Source organism: Ictidomys tridecemlineatus, unplaced genomic scaffold, assembly GCF_052094955.1.
Source record: "Ictidomys tridecemlineatus isolate mIctTri1 unplaced genomic scaffold, mIctTri1.hap1 Scaffold_474, whole genome shotgun sequence".
Taxonomy (NCBI): Eukaryota; Metazoa; Chordata; class Mammalia; order Rodentia; family Sciuridae; genus Ictidomys; species Ictidomys tridecemlineatus.
This window is the reverse complement of record NW_027523079.1, coordinates 26,663-51,039: the sequence shown is the minus strand read 5'-3', so window position 1 is coordinate 51,039 and position 24,377 is coordinate 26,663. Positions and strand designations below refer to the sequence as shown.

Here is a 24,377-nt window from a genome sequence, read left to right as displayed (position 1 = left end):
TCAGGTAACAAAAACATATATATTTTAAAATAATAATATATTAATGGAAACAACAAATACAGGATAGATTAACAACTGTGTTACTAAACAAGGTCAAGGACAATGGCAAACTATAGATTCAAACTTTGAAGCAAATAGTAATCAATGTAAATATTCCTGGGCTGCCTCAGCCCCGCCCAGGCACACAGCAGCAGAATGGTTTTGCAAGCATCCTCAGGAGGGCTGCAGCCTTCTTTGTAGGATGAGAGGGAGGTTGAGGCTGGATCCACTCATCATTCTTTTGGGAGAGGCTCCTTTTCCTCAGCACAAAGTTGGATTCTGTGTGAGGGTTCTTTGCATAAAATACGTTGGCCTGCGCTGGAATCCTCAGCTCTGGGGAGAGAGGGGTGTACAAAATAAGGTGGCTCAGGAGGTGCTCCCTAGGACACCCCAACATCTGAGAGCCTGTGCCAGAAAAGGTCAGAGCCACACACCTGGGAGCTCTCCAATTCAGCACCAATACCAACAAAGACCACCTCCACAGTCCTCCCTGAGGAAGAACTAGGCAGAGCACTTCAACAGACCTAATGTCTGTTCCTACCAAAGGCTTTGGACTCCAGAACATCCCAGGTCCTCTTGCATCTGCCAAAGCACACCACTAGATTTACATCTGAAATCTCCCACAAAAGGCTCCTGTGCCGAAGATTCAGACCCCACATGAGCCACCTTCACAGGTGGGTTTGGAGGGAAGCATTGGATGGTGAGTGCTCTGATGTCAACATGAAATTCTTATTCAAGATGAATACTCTACTGGGAGGTGAGAGGGACTGGAAGAAAGGTTGAGCATGGTTGGAGGAAAACCTAAACAGGGTTGTGCCCTGGGAAAAAATACCTTGTTCCTATTGGCTCCACTGAATCCTCATTCTCCATTTAGAGGTCCTCCTTCTCCTCTCCACATTTCTCTCTCTCCCTCTCTGCCAGCCTCGTTCCCTCTCTCTCACTCTATGCCTTTGTGGCAAGGGCTGAGGCACTCTCCACTGCCACACACTAGAGCTTTATGGACAGCCTCAGTGCACAACCAAAGAGAAAGCTATGAAACCCGGAGAAAAATGCCTAGGATTCCTCTTCTGAGTTATTTTCCTCAAGTATGGCCACAGTGAGGACAGGCTACCCAGCACAGATACCACATTAGAGCCATGCTTCTGTGTTGGTGGAGCCCACCTCCATGTGGACCAGCCTCAGAGAATGGAGGCCACATTCCAAATGCTGCCCTATTGAGAACAATGGTTCCAAAGACCAGCAAAGGGAATGCTTCCCTCCAACACGGTGTATGGCCCAGTGGTGTCATGACCCTGGGTGGGGGAATACAACAGCCAGCTTCTCCTTCCTCTGAACACCTGTTTCCTGTCACCCTCCTCTAACCTAGAGCCTGTTCTCCATCCCTTCTGGGTTGGATGTGGGGATCTCTGCTATGAATTTCTAAGGCTACCAAGGCCCCAGACAGACTTCCTCTTCCATAGATTCTACTAACCTAACAGTAGGTTAATATAGGAAAAAATTGATCCTAGAACTCATAGGGATGGTGGTCTTCAGCATACATAGGCTGGGATAATGGCTGCTGTGGTGTTTGGCTCACAAAAAACCAACCAATCAACCAACGAAAAAGTGCTGGCATTATTATCAGATGAGCTCTGTGGCTACGTGCTCAGGAAGCCCTCCTCTGACTTTAATTTGGGATCATAACCTGGCTATTGTGATCACTCCTTGGCAGGTGGACTCAGGTACAGACAACCAGGGAATTTGCCCAAACACAGATGATTCAGGCTGTCCCCCAGGCTGTGTTTTCTTCGCAATTTCATCCTGTTACTGCTTGCTAGAATCCTGGCAATGCTCTGCCCAGGCAGTGGTTTTCTGATCATACAGAAGGCTTTCAATCCTACTGCTTCAATCCACAAAATGCCAGTTCCCTCTTTAGCCCATGCATTCCCATGTTCCTCTGAAACCACTCCTATCCCAGACCACAGAACCATACTGCTCCTGGAAAGAGGCTTTCCTCCTCACTCCTCACTGATGTCAGCTTTAGATGCCTGTTCATGTCCAGGGGAGGCACCTGGTGGGGAGCCACAATATCCACTGGGGTATACCATTGGACCTCGAGACCTTCCACCAGCAGAAGTGTAGTTGGCTTTGTGCACGAGCCCAAACACACCCTGTTGGAGTGTTCTTGGGGGTCAGAGACTACTCTGGTGCTAAGAGTTAACTTGAGTCCACATCCTGACCCTTGCTCCCTGCCATCTGATTGTCCCACTTACTCTGACGGTGAGAGATGATTTGGCCCAGCTCATATTCCTCCGGCTTCTCCTGAGTAAGCAAGTGTAGCTCGAGGGCCCTGCGGATGACGACAGGAGCCCTATCGTGGCAGGTCACCTGGAGCAGCATGGGAGACAGGCCTTCAGGAAATGGGCCTTGAAGTGACTACTCAAGGACAGTGGGCAGGGGCATTCTGGAGGCACCTCCACTCTAAATACAAGGGCAACATCCATGACCCTACTACCTGAAGCTGGCCTCCTGCTCATCGGGCGGGCTCTTCCCATAGGTTACTAGCCAAATCCTTGTACATAGGACTTCCTGGACCTGCCATTGCTCTTTGTGGAGCTGCACTCCTCTCGAAGTGAAAGGACCCCACTACCTGCATACAGATGCAATCTCATCCCAAAAGTTGGGAGGAATGGGACAATAGCCTCCAAGATCCCAGGTCTGCCCGAGGATGCAGGCGGCATTGGGAATGGCCTAGGCACAAAACCGAGAGGCTTTGGTCTGGATTCCAGGGACAAAAACAGACCCAGAAACATGACCACACACAGAAGTGACGAAAGACAGTCACGAGAGCTCCTGGCCTCCAGAGGCTCAGTGCTGGCTGGGGTGTAGGAGGGCACCTCATCCGGCAAGGGTGGTCATTGGGTTACCTGGACATTTAGTGTGCTTGCTCCACATCCATATCGACTCTGCAGAGAGACCCTCTCAGCTCCTTGTTCAAGGAACATGCAGAACCTCACACTGCTGTCCTCCATAGACGTCAACATCCCATACAGGGGAACATGCAACCTGGGTCCTGTCCTGTTCTCATCTGTCACCCATACCCGCCTCTGCCCTTCTGGACTGCATGCTGCCTTCCGACACACAGATTCCCTCAGACATGGCGGTGGACAAGCTGCTGCTCTCCCTCATCTCAACTCCAGCCCTTCACACTGACCTCTCCCTTCTTGATTCCCATCTATCCTCCTGATCTTCCAGAAGCTCCAATGCAAGAGGGCATGAGTATTCCATGGTATTGGACCAGTGTCTGCTCCCCACCCAGGTGTAAGCACCAGGGGACACCCCTGCTCCCAGGCTTACCAGGACCTTCTTGGCCATCTTTGGACTTTGTGTTTCTAAGTGGACGTGAATTAAGCAGGTGTCTCCCACCTGCTTGTGGGAAAGCGGCCTGGAGGACTTGCAGGTTGATTCTGAGAACTGTGGGGGATGGAACATCAGCAAACCCAGAAACAGAAAGCCACCCAGCCTATCGGTTGGCTCTATGGGCTCCTAGCACATATGTCTAGGTGATGAGGCTTCTTATTTCCCCAGGTGGGAGTGGAATGGCAGTACAAGTACAGCTTGAATAAGGTAGGTGTTTACCTCCTTTCCCTTGACTTCGGGGCGTTTCCTCACGATGAAATATTTTATTCCCGGATTCATGGACAGATACACGAGTGAGTGGTCAGGGACCTTGATTTCTGCAGAGCGAAGTGGACAGAATTGTTAGGTGGCACTCAAGGATTATACCACAAAACACCCACACCCCCTGAGAGTCTCCGCCAGGGCGAGCCTGCACCAGAATTGAGAGCCCTCCTATCCAGCTACAGTGCCACCAAAGACTCCCTCAGTGATTCTTCCCTGGAGAAGATGATGTACAGGATTCTAAACCAAAAGAGCACCTGGCAATGGAAACAGCACCTTGGGCCCCAGAACTTCTCAGTGCAGGTTGGATCTGCCAAAGGGACACTGCTAGGCTGTGCATCAGGATTGGCAAAGGCTCCTGTGCTTAGGCCTTTCTCCCCAGGGCAGCCATGCTCACACATGGGCATTCAGGGAAGCGTTGGATGGTGGGTGAATTCATCCCCTTGCCCTGGATGAATCCATTCATGGATAAATACGCAGAGGGGAGGTGGTATCCATCAGAGGTGTGTTGGGCATGGACATGGGAGGACTTCAACAGGGTGGTGCCCTGGAGAATTCTATTGTTTTCTAGGTTCGCTCTCCTTCCCCTTGTTTCTCATCATGAGCTGTCTGCTTGGTACTTGTATTCTGGTTCTTATTCTACTTCTGGCTCTTCTTTCTGTCCTGCATCTTCTTGTAGTTCTTTCTGGGTCTTTTTCTTGTTCTTACATGATTCCTTCTTGTTCTTCTTCTTGTGTATCTCCCTTCACCCTTCCTTTTGTTTCACCTCCTGCTTTTTCTTCTTCTTCCTCCTGATCTTCATCGTGTGATCCTCTACCCACTCGGGAGTGTCTCTTTCTCCTCCTCCTCCTTCTCCTTCTTTCTCTGGCAATGGTGGGGCGTCCTCTGAAGAGTTCAAATCTATCACACTCTTCTGCCCAGATGCAGCCTCTGTTCAGTAGTCCAAGATGAAATCAGTTCTCAATCAATGGCCGGGAGTGAAACCAAGACCAAAGACAAGTGACTTCCTTTCTTTGTCATTGTCACAGTCAGGAAAGACTGGATAACAGACACCACATTCTGGGTAGGCTTCTACCTGTGGTAGTCAGCACCTCATCTGGACCAGGATTGCTAAAATAGATTCCACCTCCATAAAGCTTCCCCAATGAAAACAAGGTTTCCAAAATCTAGGAGAGGGCCAGCATCACTGCCACCCTCCTGCCATAAGGCATAGATGCCATCACACCTAGTGGGTTCCAGGCCCCCGGTAGTCCTCCCTTTTGACGTCTGTTACACACAAACCTCCCCTGGTCTGGAGCTTGCTCTCAACTGATGCTTGGGTTGAAAGTCTGTTTCTGAAATCATCTTCGTAGATCCTCAGTTTGGTAATTTCTTATTGACGTAATTTTTTACCAGGGATAAAACCAGAGGCACCTAAGCACTGAGACCATTTCCAGGCCTTTTTACTTGGGTACAGGGTCTCCCTAAGTTTCTGAGGCTGTTTGGAAATCCCCATCCTCCTGCGCTGCCTCCCAAGTCCCTGAGATTCACAGACACTGCCCCTTGCCCAGCTCCTTGCACCTCAGTCTTCCTCATGTGTGAGACAGAGCCAACCCAAATGAGGCGGTGTGTGAAAATGGGAAAACTCACTTACGTGCCCGACAGATGGTGGGTTCTATTGTGGACAGGCTGGGATGGTGGAGGCTAGGAGTGTCTGGCTCACAAAAAAGGAAAGAGCACTAGCATTGTGGACAGCTCAGCATTGTGGCCTACGTTCTTCAGAGCCCTTCTTTGTTGCTGGAAGGAATAATAACCTGGCCATTCTGATATCTTCAGTAGATGGGCACCCAGGCACAGAGGACTTGGAATTGTTCCCAAAAGAACCCAAAGAGGCTGTCCCCTGGCCTTGACTTCCTCTTCACTGAGTCCTGTTCCCAGTTGCTGCAATCCTGACATTCTTGAGTAGGCAGGACTTCTCATATCCTGGCCATGGATCAGAACCTGTGCTGCTTCCGTCCACAGCAATGCTGATCCAATCAGGACCCATGTTCTCCTCCTCTTCATTTGAAGGCATCCTTATCAGTGAGCCATAAACCAAACTGATGATGGATTGAGCCTCTCTCTGCCTTGCCCTCATTGATATTAGCTTTGCATTGCCAGACCAGGTCCAGGGGAGAACACATTTAGGAAGGTCCAGCAGCCCCCTGGGGCCTCATTGAGCCCCTCCACATTGGACACGCCCATCACTGCACTTGGTTTCCTGCACCAGGCCCACCACACTTTGGTATTTTGGGGCCAAGGTCCACTTTCTCTTGGCTGTGAGTTATCCTGAGCCCACTGTGGATCATATCTCCCCCCTGTCTGATTGTCCTACTTACTCTCATTCTCAGACATCATTCTCAGCAGCTCAAAGTTGTCCACATCCTCATGCTGCAACATATTTTGGTCCAAGGCCCTGTGGATGAGGCTTGTCACTATCTCCTGACAGGTCACCTGGATCAGGGTGGGACAAATATCATCAGAGAATGGCTTTTAGAGGAGCTACCCAGAAGACTGTGGTCAAACATTCAGGAGAAATCTCAGCTACATATACAAGGGCACAATCTTGTTATCCTGCTACCTGAGTGTGGCCTCCATATACCCCCTGGGTTCTTGCAATGTGCTACTAGAACAATCCTGGTACAAATATCTGCCTGTACCTGCCATCTCCCCTCCCCCTGGGGAGCCACATTCCACTCAGGTCAAAGGACCAAACTGCCTATGCACAGACACACTCTCATCTCACTGAGATGGCATCAATGGGCAAGGGATCTGCACACAAAGTGTGCTCTGGGATGCAGGCTGCCTTTGTGGGTGGAAGAGGCAAATGCACTGAAAATTTTGGTCCTTTATGCCACTACACAAAACAGACTCAGATACAAGAGTGTGCACTTGAGTGTTTCATGATAGCTTTGAGAGGCCCTGGCCTCTGGAAGCTCGGTGCGAGTCTGGTTGTAATGATGTACTTGACTCAGCACTGGCAGTCACTGAACATGTCTCCTCTGCAGCTGGACACCTGTAGCATTAGCGTGTCTCCTGCACATCCATAGAAATTCTGCCAAGAACCCCTTTAGCTCCCTATTCACATACATGCAAAGGCTGACATTCCAAAGCTTTGGCATGACCCCCCAGGTGATCCCGACCCCAAATTCCTACACCTAGTCATGCTAAGGAGGTTCTCTTCCCTGCCACCAGGAACACATCCCCTCCTACACATGTGACAAGTCACTGCCACCTCCTCTGCTCCAACCTCACTCATTGAGAATACCAAGTTGTAGGCACTGCAGCCTGCACCCTGGACATATCTCTGCCTTCATCTGTCCACAGCACTTCCTTCTGCACTTCTGGCCTGCAAAACCCACAGTACACAGGCCAACTCACCGCTGGAGCTGGGCATGCTGATGCTCTTCCTCCTCAAGTCAAGCCCTTAAGACGGACCTTTCTCTATTTCCCACCACAGCCCCGGGGTTGGCTGTGTCTCCTGCCTTCCACTGTGTGGACACCCAGGAGGCAGCCCTGCTGTCGGGCTTACCAGGATGCGCTTTGTCTCCCTCAGGCTCTGTCCCTCTAGGAGGACGTGAACAAAGCGGCTGTCTTCCACCTGCTCGCTGGAGTGAAGCAGAGAGGAGCTGCTACTGGTGACTTTTCTCATGCACCACTCATTGCTTTGGGTGGCCTGGGGCAATGATCCTGCAGCCACTGTAGAGCTGCTGCTCACAGCTGCTGGGATCCTGGATGCCACTGCCACAGAAGGCTCCAAGAACTGTGGGGGATGACAACATCAGCAAAACCCAGCAACTGCACCCCACCCAGCCTGGAAGTTGGCTCTGTGGGCGTTCTGCAACATCCATCCAGAACCTGAGGTTCTTGTCCCCTTGGAGGATGTGGAGTGGCACCAGGAGTAAAGACTGAAAAAGGTGGCTGTTTACCTCCTTTGGCTTGACCTTCAACGACTTGCTGGCATCTGTTTCCCGAAGAAGAAAATTATAATTCACTCCTCCATCCAGGGCATAATATACTTTCCCATCAGCAGGGATCCTCAGCTCTGGAGAGGCAGGGGCAGAGGCGTGGTAGGTGACACTCAAGGAATACACTACCCAACATCCCAAACTGAGAGCCTCTGCCAGCTCAGGTCTCACACACAGACCTGAGAGCCCCCAAATCCAGCTACTGTTCCACCAAAGACTCCCCACTGATTCCTCCCTGAGGACCCTCTATGCACAGGAGGTCCACTACAGGAACACCATTCAAGGAAATAGCCCCTCGCACCCCAGAACCTCTTAGTTCACGTTGGACCCACCAATGAGAAACAGCTAGACTTTGTATCTGGATTGGTCCCCAAAACTCATGTGTTGAAGGTTTTCTCCCCACTGCAGCAATGATCACATGGGTTTGGGGGAATCACTTGATGGTGGGTGCCTCCACCTTGCCAGTGGATTCATCCACTCATACAGGGCTACACTAATTTGAGGGGTATGGTTTGGAGGTGTGTTGAGCGTGGGTGGAGGATGTCCACAGCAGGGCTGTGCATCCAGAGCAATATATTTCTCTTGAGTTCCCCACTTCTGCATTTCCTCCTCATGAGTATAATTCTCATTCACATTTTTAATCAATTTATTGTTATACTTCTTGTTCAGCTTGTGTTTCTCCTTCTTGTTCTTGTTCTTCTTCATCTTCTTCTCATGCTTCTTCTTATAGTCATCTTGACCTTCTTATTCATTGTCTCCTCCTTCAACTTATTTTCATTTTTCTCCTCCTCCTCCTCCTCCTCCTCCTCCTCCTCCCCTCTCCCCTCTCCCCTCTTCTCTCTCTCTCTCTCTCTCTCTCTCTCTCTCTCTCTCTCTCTCTCTCTCTCTCTCTCTCTCAGAAGAGTTTACAAGCTGTGGAGGGTTCTATTCTACCACACACTTCTCTCTAGAAATGGCCTCTGGTCCTAAATGGACTCAGTTTGCAGTGAATAGAAAGATTGGAAGCCAGAAATGATTCTTCACTGAACTGCTTTTCTCATGTACTCATCTAGGTCAGGAAAGGCTGCCAAAGTAGGCACCCTGTGGTTGTCTGTCTTCTTTGACACAAGACAAAGAAGCCTCTCTTCTTGGCCCCTCGTGGATAATAGCTTTGCAATGCCTCCTCAGGCCAAGGAAAGAAAACATGATAGGCAGGTCCACAGCCCCTGGGGAACATGAAGAACCTGCAGATTTATGCCCCATCATTACACTTTGTTTTGTGCACAAGTCCCACCATACTCTTCCTGGGCATTGGGCCAACGCACACTGTGTTTTGGCTCCCAGTTATCGTGAGCCCACTGTGACTCACTGCTCCCTACCCTCTGATGGTTCCACTTACTGTGATGGTTCGAGACAATTTGCAGAAGCTCGTAGTTTTCTGGATCCTCCTGCTGGAGCAAGTGTGCATCTAAGGTCCTGCGGATGATGACTGGAGTCGTGTCCTGGCAGGTCACCTGAGCAGGGTTGGAGAAAGCTCATCAGAGAGGGAATTTGGGAGTAGCTACCCAGAGGACAGTGCTCAAGGACAATCAGAGACAAGTGAGCTCTCAACACAAGGGCACCATCTTGATACCCTGCTACCTGAGGCCTTCATGTGATCATGTGGGGTCTTCCTATGAGCCTCTAGTCCAATCTTGGTACAAAAGTTTGCTTCAACCTGCTATGCCCTACAGGGACAAGGGAATAAGGACCAAAAGGCTTTGTACAGACACACTCTAGTCCCATCAATATGGGAGGAATGGTCCAGTGGACTTCCATATCCCTGCTCTGGTCTGGGATGCAGCTGCATTTTTGTGTGGACCAGGCACAAACCCTAGGTGCTTTGGTCCTGACAGCCAGGGCACAACACACACTAGGACTCTTTAATGATAGGCATGGAAGTTGCTGGGCTCAAGAGTGTCAGTGCTTTCTGGGGTATCAGGAGGTTCGGACCCAGCAGGTGCAGTGGTTCAACATGGCTCCCCTGGAGGTGGACACCAGAGTCTCATGATGGATACTCCACACCCAGGAAAATTCTGCAGAGAGAGCCGCTGAATATCTATTCATATACATGCAAACTAGGACACTAATGGGCCCCTCCAAGGCCCCCAGTTGTCTGTGACCCACACCTACCCACCCTAATCATTCTACAATGGCTCCCTTCCCTTCAACCAGCAACATATCCCCTCTCACACACAAGAAAATGACTTCCAACTCCTCTGCTTCAACCTCCATGGTTCAATATACTCCTCCTCAATACCAAGGTCAGTAGAGGATGGCCTGCACCCTCGATATTTCTCTGACCTCCTCTGAACCCAGCACTCACTCCTGCACTTCTGACCTGCACACCCCAAAACACGCAGGCCCACTCGCACCCAGACCTGGCATGCTGCTGCTCTCCCGCCTCTCTCTTCCTCACTTTCTGCTCTCCTTCCTGACCTTCCAGAAGCTCCAGCTCAAGAAGACAGGCCTAGTCCAAGGTGTTTGCTGTGGACTCGGTCTTCCCCAGTATGGGCTCCCAGGAGACTCCCCTGCTCGAAGACTCACCAGGATGCTCTGATACTGTGTTGTCCTTTCGTTTTCCAGGTAGACGTGAATGAGGCACCTGCCTCTCACCCGCCTGTTGTACTGGGGCCGTGGGGAGTACTGAGTGGAGACCCCTGATGTCCTGGACTCCAGCTCTGCCCCTTCCCAGGGAGAAGGCTCTGGCTCTGGGGTTGGCTTAGGAGCCGTGACAGGAACTGAGCTTGTAGCTAGAGGAGAAAAGATGCCAACATGACTGCCTTGCCCTGACCTTCGCACAGACAGACAATACCCCTGCTCCCAGGAAGAACTCAGGCCCTTAGCCCACACAGGACCTCTTTGAAGACTGGGGTCACTTCCTGAGTGGACAAAGGCTTATCCTAATTTCCAGCACAACACCAGGCATACAGACTCCATGCAGTGGGACAGCAGTCGGACCTTTCCTCATATACCCTTAGGTACTCACCATAGTCCGCCTGGCTCTCAGGCTCTGCCTGGCTTGATATGCCATCTTCAGTTGGGGCCAGGAGGTGGTGTGCTTGGTGCTCCAGGAAGAGATACATATACGGAAGCAGCAGCTGCAGACTCAGAGAGCCTGGAGGCTGATGGGAAGCCTCGATGAAGAAGTTCACCCAGGTCCCCAGGAAGGAAGGTGAGGCACTGTGGGGAGGCAGGTGTGGAGTCAGCAAAACCCTGGCCTTGCCTTCGCCACGGCCTCCAGAGCAAACCTCTGACCCTACACTCCTGAACCTTCCCTGGCTCTGAAGACACCAGTCCACCCCAGACAAGTCACAGTGGCTGTACAGGCAGGGACAGGACAGGTCGCCACAGGCAAAGAACCTTCAATGAAGGAGCGCTAGATCCATGGTTTGACCAGCTCTCCCCTCCTCTTGGCAGGCCTGACACTCTTCTTCCTCTTGGCTACCTGCTCTCCAACCTGTAATGCACCTTCCAGGAGTGTCTGTCCTCCTGCCCACTCTTCTCAGGGCTCAAGAGACAACTCCTCCCCTGGCGTGGGCTGCAGTGCTACCTCATTCTCTGTGAGCTCTCACTGAGTCCCCCTGAGTAGCAGTGGACCTCTCTTTTCCCATGAGTGCAGACCACATCTCTGTGGCCCTGGGGGAGGACAGGGAGGTGTGGTGTGGGGGGATCCATTGTCCCAGGGGCTCTCCCAGAGGACCATGACTACCTACAACTCCCCGCCTTACCCCTCCTACTGTTGAAGCCCCACACCTTACACTGCAGGCAGAAAACAGAATTGGGGAGAGCAGTCTTTCCTCAGCCTTCCCAAGTCAAATCACCTTGCAGGTCCCTATTGTGGAAACAGGAGCCCACCCTCTTGACCCCAAGCCCATTCCATGTTGAAGTTGGTCCAGGGGTCCACCACAGTCACTGAAGAGGACAACGTGCAGTTATGCCTCATGGAGTCAGGAATGCATTCACATGTAGGATATGTACTCATGGCACCTGCGGTTTTAGCCTGACCCCCATGAAAAGGGACACAATGGCAGTCATTTGCACCTCATTTTTCACTGGATTATGAAACATGACTGGAAACGTGTCTTCACACAGTGGGTGCTTTCTCTGTGTTCATCAGTGAATGAGCCCAAACTGCTGATTCCCACATATCTCTGGGTGTGGGAGCTGCCATGTCCAAAGCCCCTGTCCAGCTATGTCCCAGCTAGGATGCTCTGTCCCACTATGGAAACTAACGTCTTTATTAATCCAAAAGTGCTTTTCCCAAGGCCCGAGTTTTGAGACGCCTCTGGCACAGATTTACGTTCTTCACGAAGCCAACATCACACCAGAAAGACCACATGGCCTCGCTGAGTCCACCTGGGAATGAGCTCAGTGCACACCATTGAGCTGTGGTGCCCGGTGTGGGGACTGCTCCACGGACCTCTGTGGATCAGCTGGAGTCAGGATGGTTTCTCTCCCTCAGAGGGGAGTTCACTGCCCTTGCAAGGCTGTGGCAGGCACCTCCAGGACTCGTCCCATTCGGGGCTGACTTTCCACTATGAGTGTGGTCCTCTATCTCATTAGGTATTACAAACCTTTGGGTCCCTGAGAGGTACATGGCAGCCCCAAGACCCAGGCATGAGGGGGCTACACACTTGGGCTTGGTGGTCTGGTGCTTACCTTGGGAACAAGAGATCCAGCACGTGCTGGGTGGGGATGAAATCCCAGGAGATTAACCCCATGTTGCTGCTGAAATGTAGGTTCCTCCCACCAATGTCAGGCAGGAGCTCATTCCTAAGCTGGTCCTGCCTGTAAGGTTCAAGGCTTTGTATGCTGAAGGGCTCCTCCGTGTTTTGATCATTTTCACCCTGGGTTGGGACCAAGAATGGTGGGTTCAAAATGGAAATGGTGACAAACAGAAAAATGACTTGTGCCAATACACTAGAGTCAAAGCACAATGGGACAGTTCCCATCAGTACACACACACACACACACACACACACACACACACACACACACAGTCAGAATAGGAGTCCTGGGCCACTCATCAGGGATCAGACTAGAGGGCCTGCTGGGCTCACCTGCCCTGTCCTACTCACTGTTACTCTTGAGCTCCTCTGCAACAATCGCCAGAGGATCTGGCGTCTAAGATGAAGCCTCACCCAGTGTATCCACAAAAGGGCTAGTTGGCCCCCCTGAGATTCCTGGGAGCCTGAGGCTCGGCATTGTTTACAAGGACAGGGGAACATCCTTCTCACTCCAGTTTCTCCAACCAAATGAGCTCGGATGGCTTGGTCAGTGAAGTGGGTGCCTGGATACCAGGGTTCCATGTTCTGTTTGATCCATTGTCAAGGCAATGATGTCATTTCCTGTGCCCATACCTGAGCCTCTTTTCACATAAGACCACTTTCAAAAGCCCTATGGGCTGCTGATTTCTCCTCCATGCCTACCCATCTCAGGTGCGCATGTGTTCACCAACAACTACCCAAACATCCCCACCAGCATCTGCCCTGCTTGGTACCACTAGAGTTCCAGCTTGGAGCCTTCAAAAATGCATTCACAACCAGTCCTTCCCTCTCAGCAGCTTTTGGACCCTGGTCCCATCATTGTGCAACTCATGGTGTGCCCAATCTTTTCTGGAAAGTAAGGTAGCATCTAATCTCTAGGGTTTATTGTGTCTATTGGCCCATAACACCCTCTATTCTCTCTGAAACCAGAGATGGGACTCACAGGTGGCTAAAGCACAAATGTAGAGATGGGGCAATCAGAAGAAGGAGAGAGAAAAATAATGCACTCTAACTCAATCACGCCTGTGTCCCACACAGGGACGTGGCCAATGTCTGTCCTATCCTGGCTGCAGTTCCCTCTCTACACCATGGCAAGTTGGAGGGCACTGAGATGCAGAGGCTGCTCCCCTCTGCCTTACAACTTCCCAAAGCTTCTCCTAAGATTTCAAAAGGGCCAAGTGTGTCTAGTGTTGGGGTCTCACAGAGACTCCGAGGTACCACAGCATCCTGCTGCCCAGAACCGGTTCACCCCTCACCTCAAGGGGGCTCAGCCTCCTGATTCATGGGAATTGAAGTGGGTACAGGTGATGGGATATCATCTCCAAGACCGAGTTATGCCAAGTCCATGACCCTTGTCTGCATCCCTGTCTCCAGCACCACTCCCCCCTCTCTTTCCTCCTCAGAGCAAACAAATCCATTTAGCAAGTATGTCCTGTGATAAAGACATGACAGTCACCCATCCTCTCATTACAAAAACACTGAGGCTCAGCCAACATGGATCCTACTAGGAACACAGGCATAAACTCAGATTCTGATCCTCCCAGCTGAGACTCAGTGGAGCCTGGACTCCCAGCCTCCTGAGTCAAGGAAACAGAGGTACCTAGCCAAGCCACCTTGGATGCAGCTGCACACAAACTGAACTCATCAATGCCTCTTGCTCTCAGTTGTGAGTAAGAGGGGAGGCAGTGTTTCACAACCCTGGACATCAAGTGCAGTCCCCAGGCTTTGGGGTGTGCCCTGGCCTCTCTCTATCTGCCCAGGCCCTCCAACCCACACTGGCCTTTTACCCAACCTCCTCCTAGGTCCAAACTCAATCCTGCCTCTCAATTTCTGCTGCCTTCCCCAACACACTGCTCCCCAAATTGAGCAGGGCTGGCTCTCTGTTATCATGCTGGTGCCAGCAGCAATGCCACCCCACTGACATAATTCTGAGTCCCAATCTAGGCACTCCAGCTGTCTTTGCCACACCTGGCCTGTTTGGGCTCTGGCTCTTGCTCTTTTCTTTCATGTGCATGTGTTTCGAGGTTTTGAGTTTCTCCCACTGCAGAACTGCAGCTGTAGCAGGGTAGAGCTCATGAGGGTGACATTCTGAGCCACGTCCAATCCCATCAAGACTGTTAACTGGGGTGATGCCGGAACACAGTGCTGAGTGAACACATGGGAGGTGGTTGGACCCACCTTGCCTCTGAGTGGCTTCCTTTCAGGACAGGAATGTAGGGATGGGAGCCCCTGGCGTGGGATGCTTTGCACAAGGCGTGACCATGGGCTCCCTTTCCTGGCAAAAATGGCTCCACTCAGCATGGAGAGCACTGTCTTTCCTGGTGGCTAACAACAGCCCTGGACCCCAGAAAGGAACCCACACTCAAGATTTACGTCTGAGTGTGCATGTCCTCGAGGAAATGAGGTCTCCTGATCCCAGGTGCAAAGAGGTAAGTCCTCTAACTCCAGGGGCCATGAAGGGACATTTGAGTTTCCCTTGTCCTTCTTTCCCTCTTCTGAACCCATGGTGTCCTCACACTAACCACAGTTAGGACCCTGGCCTCATTCCCCAATGAGGATCATTAGGCTCCATAAAGAACAGTCTCTAAGATGCTCAGTGGACCAACAACCTCTGCACAATGTATAACCCTATTCATCCAAGATGCAAGAGGATTTCTATTCAGGAAAACCAGGAAAGGGAGAGCCTTTGTCAAGGACACAAGGACATTAGTGAGTGACTAGTGATTAATGGATGGAGAACTATTTCCACCACCAACTTCCAGGAGCATATATGGCCCTTTGGAGAATTCTGCAGTGTGTTGGTGATTAAGGAGAACGTGTGAATCCAGGTGTCACTAGGTCCTCTCAGCCATAAGGAGGGAAACTGCCATAAAAGAACTAGGACAAGGGTGTGAGGAATGCTCACTGGGGAGAGATCGGAAGGAAGGAAAGTGTACTCATTACAAAAGTGTCGCCTGAAAATTCTTAGCCAGCCAAAAGTCGTGCGAACTTGTGTGGAAAAAGAGTCTTTGCACAGTGATGAAGCTAAGAGCTCACATGATGGAACACAGCCTCAACTGGGACCAAATACAATATCTGATATTCTTGTAGGAAGAGAAGAGTCTGGACCCAGATACCAGGAAGACTGGGGAATACCAGCTATGTGAGGTTGGAGCCAGGACGGGATGCCCATATGGGAACCACAGATCGTGGGCAGCAATAGGAGAGTGGGCAAGGGCTGGGAGAGTTGGGGAGACAGTCCCCTAGGAACCTGTGAGGTGTTTTGGCAGTGGGACCGCCCAACACCTAGTGTGTTGAGCCCCTGGAGCTTGAGGGAAGGCCCTTCCTCTGTGGTTGGCCACCCAGTTGACAGAGTTTGGTTGTAGCAGGCCTAGGACCCAGCTGAAGGTCTGAGCATGTTGGCCATGCAGGATGGATCTGGACCACAGACACATTCTGATGACTGTAGAGTCTCAGCCCTGCATCAACACAAGCACCAAGTCAGGCCAGGTGGGGAAAGGGCTAGGAACACACTCTGGGGGCTGGTGCCTATATTACTGGGAGCACTTCTGACCCCAATTCCCTGATCTGCTGCCAACACAGGCTACAGAGGAGTGTAGAGGGACACAGAGCATGGATCTGCCCCACTCAATGGGCCCAGGCATGTATCATGGCCAGTAGCCTCGTGCCATGCCCAGTGAGTCCTGAAGCGGCCCCCTCTTCCCATCCTGAGAGCTCTTCCCTTCCTCATGTGCCACTACCTTCCCACTGTCTCTGGAAATATCTACTTGGTGTGGTCCTCTGGCAGTTTATTATTTAAGTTAAAAAAAAACAGGTCTTGGTGCTCAAAAATATTTGATTTGCCCATCCTCATCCCCCAACCCCAATATTTTCAATATTTCCTCAACATATGAAATTTTACTAGCAAAAAGTTAATTTTGAATTATACAAAGTTGATTCAAATAACATTGGTATAAATAATCAATCACCGTACTTTCAATGTTTGTTCTCCTTTCCTGTTAGAAACTGCTGGGAAAAAAGAGAACAGAGGGGGCTGGGGATGTGGCTCAAGTGGTAACGTGTTCGACTGGCATGCGCGAGTCAGTGGGTTCGATCCTCAGCACCACATATAATAAAATAAAGATGTGTCCACTGAAAACTGAAAAAATAAAACAAACAAACAAACAAAGAGAACAGAGGACAGACTCATGGAAATGCTTGAACTGACAAGAAGCTTCCACTCAAGCTCAGCATTCAGTCCTGGACAGGGTACGACCAGGCCACTTTGACATCTACTCTAAAGAGTCTACCAGACAGAATCCTCTGACTGATCCCTGAGTGAGCCATAGGAACTGGCTAGAAAAGCCTTCACATCCTCAATACATTCTTCACTTCAGAATACTGGACAAGCATTGATATCCATCTCTCGTTTCTTTGCTCCCCCACCAACCATTCTTCAACAAATTCAAAGGAGCAACTCATGCAAGCACACAGAAAGGGGTGTTCACTACACATATCCATGTGCGAAAAAGACAACTGGTATTTCTTGTTTGGGCTATTTCAAATAAAATCACTTCTGCATGACCTCCACAAACCAAAGGAAAATATTTGTGAAATTCCCATGTAGAAGACAAGATACACTTTCCAAGGAGGCAGTGCCAAGAATTTTGACACTCCAAATGTAGAGTGTGTGTTTAGGAGGCAGTCACAGTTTCCATGAGAGAGTCCCATGAAATCAATTAGAAAGATCCATGCTCTAGCCCTACCATACAAGTGATGTAACCTTGAAAGAGTCATTTAGTCTTAGCAACCATCACCACTAACCACTAAGTTAATGAATAAAGGTCCTCAGGTGTCAAGCTACAAAATGTGTGATGAGCATGAATGAGGATGGGTGGGAAAAGTCTCCCCCTCTAACACAATTAGGGAAGGATGTGCCTGCCCTCAAGAGGCTGGGGGGCCTTGGGATCCTGCCACAGAGGGGGATTCCAAACCTCACATCCCCTGACCCAGGCCAGAAGACCAGGTACAGTCCAAGTACCCTGGGGTGGCCCAATGGTAATAAAGGTTAAAAGGAACTAGGGATCTGCCTGGATCCTCAATCCCCTACTCTGAGCAGGGCTGCATGATGAGGCCAGAGGCCATCCACAGCAATCTGCCTTTACAGGAAAACAGGTACTGCAGATTGCCTCTGGCTCACTGAATCAGGGTGGTCTTTTCATAAAGCAAGACCACTTCCTCACATTTGACCAGCAGCTCATGTGCTGACAGCACAAAGGCTGGCTTGACTCAGGCCCTGAGAAACGAAATAGAAAATTCATAGCAAATCCATCTTTAGCTCATCCACATCATCAGGGGCTCTGATTCATTTCCGTCAACAAAGGGGTCTGAAATGGTGTCTAAATATGCTGGGGACTCACCTCTGTGTGGAACTCTTCAGGAAAAAGGGGATCAAATCTCATGAAGCAACTCTTCTCTCCTCTAGCCCATGGGCAATGCAAGGAACCTGCATGATATCAGAGGCTCACTCTCTCTTCTCATGTCTTCTGGAAAGGAATCATTAATGCTTACTTAAAGGTGAAGCAGAAGCCTGAATTCCCAGCTGCACAGAAGTGTTTGAGTGCAGTGTCTCCCTTAAAACCCAAAAATAAAAAAAGCAGGTCATTAAACAGGCACATGGGTTAGAGTACATGATCAATGATCCCTCCTCCCTGGAGCCTTCCACATGCCCATCTTCCACATTCACAGTGCAATGCTTGGCCATTCTCAAGACCAGAAGACCATGATGCTCACCAGGAAGTCAATAAGGAACATGAACAAAGCAGCATGGATTGCAGAATGTGGCACACCAAGGATCTTCAGCTCTGCTGCTAGAACACAAGAACTTAACTTCAGTATTGACTTTCTGCCAACTACCAAGTACGATAGCAGTGTCAAGCCCAACATGCAGATATGCAAGTAGTAGGTGACACCCCGCATCCATTAACAGAAGTGGGCAACATCTGCAAGGGAACAAGGAAGTATCTTATCCTTTCACATAAAAATCATCAGAAACAAAATTAAATGGATGCAAGACTTCTCATTTCACTATTACGTAGCTGTTGGAATTCCCTATTAAATAATACCTTCTCCAAAATAAAAAGTATCTCAGACATGTGTCAACTATTCAATGGATGACAATTTAAAAACTATGGCCTTTACTTAATATTTATGTATGCTATATCCCTGCCTAAGGCTCTTTGGGAAAGGAGCACATAGAATTGGATCTTTGAAAATCTCACATTTGCTGATAAATATTTCTGCTGATCTCAGGCATGGCAAAGTGAAAAGTGGGACTCTGGATATTCAAAGAACGCAATGTTGTGGGATTTGTGTCCCTGATCGATACATAGCAATGGTTTCTATGAAATCCAGTGAGGGAGCAGGAGTAACAAAGCTGATTGCACAGATGACCTCAGGGAATACTGACAGGTAGGCCAAATGAAAAATATGTTCCAGCTGACCATTGGTATTTGGGCTTCTGATCCCAGTCCTGTTTTTAAAAAAGGTGCAGACAGGCAGCGTTCATTAAAAAATGTCTACCATGTAAAAGTGGGTAATTTAAATGACATCTAGTTACACATCTGATAGAATGGTCTGGCAACATATGAATTTCATTCTAACAACAACAACAACAACAACAAAACATAGAAAATGAGACATAAAGATAAAACCTTGTCTTCACCAGGATGCCTAAAAATAGGTTTTATTTGGCTCATGCAAATATCTTTCAATAGAATTTCTGATTTCTGAATTAACCCATTCAATTTTATACTGCACAGATCCCAAGGTTTCTTTACACAATATTCTCTTCTTTTTAAAGCCTCACATAGAAAATGTCTCACAGGACATAGAAGGGGAATGACCCAAAGGATGACAGAATGGCTGGAACCATTCTCAAATGTGCACATACAGTCAAAAGTTTGAAGGCACCTAATTATACTCTAAAACAATTATGAACCTATTTGATCCATTAATTAATAAATATCACCACTTTACCACTTGAACCAAATCACAGAAAATTGGAAACAGATGATCATTGGCTTTGATACCTTTACTTCCATTTCATTACCCAGAGATGATCAGAATGCCTAAGATCCTGGGGATATATTTTAGCTCAGCCCATGGTATTGCTTCATTGTTTTATTATTTTGTAAATAATAAAATATAACTTCATGTTGGATGATATATTCAAGCCATGAATATATCATCCAACATTGTTCTTCCCAAAACATTAGCCCAATTTCTGTGCATGCTCACTTACTATTTAGGAATTTTACTAATTGTTTGAACGTTCTAGAGGACCTGTTAGACTCGTAATGGACAAATAATCCAACATACTCTTGAGAACGTATGAGTGCCATAAGAAGAAAATAAAGTCAGCCTACAGCAATGGGCAGCTGCCTGCCCTCGGCTGGGAGGAGCACTGGAGAGGACACCAGGGCTGCTGGGCAGCAGAGGCCTCCACAGCCCTGCAGGGAGCCTGGAGCACAGCTCTGCAGAACCATGCTCAGCCCTGGACAGAGGCACATGAGTTCCCATTACAGGCTAGAGTGTGACAGTCCCAGGTGCACGCCTGTCATGCCAGCCACCAGGGAGGCAAGAGGAACGTTTGATGTCAGCCTTGGCAATTTAGACCCTGTGGCAAAGGGGAAAGACATTTATAGGGGTCTCTGAATGTGTAGCTCAGGTACATCACTTGTCTAACAGGCTTAGGGTCCTGGATTCAATCCCCAGAACCACACATATACCAAAAAGTGAACTTGGAACATCATTTAAAATGATGGGTCAGGTACACAGAAGGATTTCAATATCACCTCTCAGAGGAGCTCAACTTGAGATTAGAAGGCAACAAATGACCACCCGGACCATTGACTCAGTGTCTGAAACCCTCTTTGAGCGTGGGAAGAACTGCTGGCAAGATACCAGAGGACCAGAGTACTGTGGCCCCTGTAGGGGTGTCTCTTGGCTACTGACAAAGTTTGTTCCCCTCCTGGGGCAGCTGAGAGCAAGCTGGGCCTTGATGCAAGGACTAGTGCTTTAGATATAGACTATGCAAACAAGGGACAATGTCTTTAATAAAACTGGAATTAAGAAGTCACTTTGATAAAAATAAAAAAAAAAAGAAGAAAATAAGGTCAAGTAGAGGAACGGGCAGAGGCATCCAGAGGAAGCCCATTTTCACAGGAGAAAATACCCCAAAGAAAAGCATCAGAATAGATATCAAGAAAAATACTGGGCTGGGGATGTGGTTCAAGCTGTAGCATGCTCACCTGCCATGCATGCGGCCCGGATTAGATCCTCAGCACCACATACAAAGAAAGATGTTGTGTGTGCCGAAAACTAAAATATAAACATTAAAATTTTCTCTCTCTCTCTCTCAAAAGAAAAAAAAGAAAGAAAAGAAAAATACCAACAAAAACAGTGTCCTCTCACTTTGTATCTACTCAACATGCAAAAGTTAGAAAGTTAGATAATACAATCCTGGCCACATACAGAGCTATTCAGAAGAGCCACTTGGCAGTGCTTAGTCAAAGAAGTAAACATACATACTTTGACCTAGAAATTCCACCTGTCTATAGATTACCCACATAGTGCTTAAGCAGTTTCAAAAGGGGACATGCACAGGGAAATTTATCCTCATGTTCCTTACAGAGTTGTCTGTGCTTACAGGGAGTTGAGGGCTGTCAGGGTGCCCATAGGTGGGAAAGTCAAAAGCTAAAAATGTAATGGATGCCAACCTGGATATATTAATAGAAATAAATGAAAAACAATAGATTGATACATGACAATAAAATCCCTGAGTTCAAGTTCTTGCTATCCTACCTACCAACAATCATGCTTGGTCAAGATACTGACGTACTTCAAGGCAAAAATGAAAGAAAGTATTATGCCATCATTAGTTTTCTTAAATGCAAAAAAGGAAATGGTAATATTTACTGAGCCATGACCTGTCATACATAATATGTGAGATTATTGTGGACATGTTGGTAAATGATTATCTACTCAGATATGTTCCGTGACTCACCAAATGCAAAGGCCCATGAAGAATTAGTCTCCACACATGAATTCTTCCTCAAAAGCCTTGAGTCAACAGGGGCTTCACAAAATGGCTTCTTGGCCAACTTGATGACCTCCTCCTCAGGCAATGCTTCCACCTGAAAGATGTCTCCAACTTGTTCTCGCTCACATTTCCGCAGTGCCGTCAAAAGAAACAACATCCGATACTCTATTGAATAAATCCTGAAACGGACCAAACACCGTACTTCCTTAAATATTTTAAAATTATCAAATGCAACTTCAACTCAATAACTTGTATTAGGCAAAATGCAACCTTAACCTCTTACACTGTGCTCTTTTACAGACTCACGTGTCCTAGGTTCTGACTTAACTGGACACTGAGCAGTCAGAACACGTGCTACTTCACATTCCTTACAGGTGTTCAATTCATCTCTGCCAGGCTGAATACAAATCCCTGGTCACTTGAGAATGGAAGCATATCTCCCACAACAGCATGCATCAGGAAACACTGAGGTTTTCATTAAAATACCCTTTTGAAAATCACCTAAACCCTGCCAGCTCACTTTTCTCATCTCTAAAACGAAAGGTCCAAGAGGACTGTCCACCTCGTGATTTCCCTGGAGTTTCCTAGAGGAATCAGGCTTAGGCTGGTGTCTGAAGCCAAGCATGCAAACAACCCATTTTAGCAATCAACCGCCGTCACTGGGAATCATCCCAGGGCACATTCTGCAAAAGCTGTCCCCAGGCGACTCTCTCACACACAGTGGAGAACCTGGGGCCCCAGGACTCCCTCCCCTGATGCCCACCCTATCGCTGCTCTCTCCATGGCACTTCCAGGAACTGCACTGCTTTGCTGAATCCTTAAAACCCGCAGGGTCTCTTCCCATGTCCACCAGGAGCAGGAAGGAAACAGGACTTAAACCCCTGAATCCACAGGTGCCACAGGAAAACAAAAGGACACAGAGTCAGTGACACCTGAAACCTGGGCGGGTCTCCCTTCTAAACGCCTCCTGCCCCCAGGTCACCTGGGCTCCCCTCCCCTCTCCAGGGGCCTGCGGGTCAGGCCCCCTCTTCTCCTCTGAGGTCCGCGGCGCAGGCCACCCGGCTGAGGCCACCGCGTCCTGAACAGGACCCTGTAGGTCAAACTCCACCCGCTGTGAACAGCAGGAGGAGGGCCCTCAGGTGAGAACCGGGACCGCGGGGTCCGCGGTGGGCGCTGAGGGGACCGCCCCGGCGGCTCCAGGGGACAGGCAGCCGGTACCGAGGCTCCAGGGCGCGGCAGAGTCCTCCGGGTCCCCCCTCGCGTGGGCACCTAGACCGGGGCCGCTCCCGGCCACTCACCTTCTCCTGTCACGGATCCCGGGAGCTGCACCCTCCATCCGGGACCCGCAGCCCCGCCTCCAGGGCGCTACTTCCGGGCTCCTCCCTCTCAGAGCTCCCTGCGACCGCGGCTCAAAGTTCCCGCCCTGCACAGGCCCCGCCCCCGTCTCCCGGGGACGCCTCTGAGGCGCTTCCCCTTTGGTCTGCGTGCTGGGGGCGGGGCCCTGCGCCCTTGCCGCCTGCCCTGCTGTCACCCCAGCTGGGGACCTAGGGTGCCGCAGGGTCCTCACCTGGATACAGACCCCCTCGTGTGAGGCCTGCGGCTGCCCCTCGTGGCCGTGGGACCCTGTGGACTCTGCCCCGATGCTCGGGTTTCCTCAGCCAGGGGGAGGGGACTGCTGCCCAGGAGGACAGGGCCCTGGGGAGGCGCCCGCCACTCCCCTGGCTTTAGGGACCGCCTCCGAGGGCCTCCTGGACAGCCAGCTGCGGGCGAGGGCTTTCCTGGGCAATGTGGTGAGCTCACCCCCAGCCTCAGGTCGGGAAGTGGGACCTTCCTTCAAGCAGGCACGACACTCAGGGTAGCACTGCCCTCTGGTGGCCCTGTGCAGTCAGCGATGTGGTAGACTCTCCCAGGGTACTGGGACTAAGCACCTAAGAAAAACTAAACCGAAAGAAAGCCCAGGACCCTGCTTCCCAGGCTCCCCATGAGATGGGCCTTGGAGTCCCCAGAGCTGCTTCTGTGCCCTGATGGGCCCTCCAGTTCCCCAAGCAGCCTTCCTGCTGAAGTCCCGAAGAGTTTGCTGTCACCCTGACCTTCCACCAGTGTTCCCCATACAATCCCATAACTAAGGTCACCTGGAAAGATGACTCAGTTCCCTGTATTTTCAAATGGCCAAAAGGATGCGAAGAGGCAGCATACGGTATGGATCAGATAGATGGTAGTTGATTGTATTAGGTAAAGGAAGTGTCAACTAAAAGAGAATGACTACTAGAGACATTAGGGTGCCCTCTCTATCCTCTACTCTTCCCCTTCTATAGTGTGTAGCATTCTGGTGCTTGGCTGTGGTTGGTCCAAGGATAACAGATGTGGTAAGATGTACAGTTACTGAGGTTGGGCACTTCTGCTTAATATTTTGGTTTAATCGTAATTTTTTTTAAACCTTTGATTGCTGCCTTCAGAATTTGCCACTACAGAAGAAGGCAGCCTGAAGACAAAATTGCTAAGAGGAAAAAGGCAGGCCCAAGATAAACAGTGACACTATTATCTGTATTCTTTCCTCTTCAAAATGTTTTTTGGAAAATTATAGCATTGACTCTGATCATTTGAAGAAGATAGTTGTAAACTATTATCCTTGTATGAATGGGGAATTATATCTTATAAATGACACTGCATTATACTATATGATTTTCAAAAGGACTTAAATATTACGAAAATATATATTATAAAAGATTTGGCTTTTTCTCTTAGATTTCTGTGTGCTTATGATAATCTTGTGTAAATGTAATTTGGATAAAGAATGTAAATATGCTTGCAAATAATTTTCAA

The 24,377-nt window shown here is 49.4% G+C and overlaps 1 protein-coding gene across 18 annotated transcripts; it reads right to left on the bottom strand.

The window, feature by feature from the left end:
* On the bottom strand, window positions 1–23,576 carry LOC144373742 (uncharacterized). Of its 18 annotated transcripts, none has more exons than XM_078036751.1 (15): window positions 23,122–23,576; window positions 21,519–21,733; window positions 18,245–18,453; window positions 17,872–17,997; window positions 12,366–12,553; window positions 10,693–10,886; window positions 10,251–10,456; window positions 9,064–9,178; window positions 7,647–7,762; window positions 7,250–7,480; window positions 6,057–6,171; window positions 3,658–3,755; window positions 3,376–3,492; window positions 2,292–2,406; window positions 1–372 (listed from the first exon to the last, which is right to left on the bottom strand). In XM_078036751.1, the coding sequence occupies exons 4-15, from the start codon at window positions 17,911–17,913 to the stop codon at window positions 167–169; spliced, it is 1,743 nt and encodes a 580-aa protein (XP_077892877.1). In that variant the 5' UTR covers window positions 17,914–17,997; window positions 18,245–18,453; window positions 21,519–21,733; window positions 23,122–23,576; the 3' UTR covers window positions 1–166. The 18 variants fall into 18 exon arrangements, with proteins under 18 accessions (XP_077892877.1, XP_077892870.1, XP_077892867.1 ...); XM_078036744.1 differs by lacking the exon at window positions 23,122–23,576 and adding an exon at window positions 22,853–22,953 and having other exon boundaries at window positions 17,872–18,084; XM_078036741.1 differs by lacking the exon at window positions 23,122–23,576 and adding an exon at window positions 22,853–22,953.
* Between the last annotated feature and the right edge of the window lie 801 nt (window positions 23,577–24,377).

What these genes read in the sequence shown, in the direction of transcription:
- LOC144373742 (XM_078036751.1), bottom strand. Translation starts at nt 17,913, where the DNA reads ATGAGATTTGATCCCCTTTTTCCTGAAGAGTTCCACACAGAG. An exon ending in AATTGTCTCGAACCATCACA is followed by an intron (nt 7,763 to 9,063) that starts GTAAGTGGAACC and finishes CTGCCTCTCCAG; the next exon opens with AGCTGAGGATCCCTGCTGAT. An exon ending in AGATGGCCAAGAAGGTCCTG is followed by an intron (nt 2,407 to 3,375) that starts GTAAGCCTGGGA and finishes ATGCTGCTCCAG; the next exon opens with GTGACCTGCCACGATAGGGC.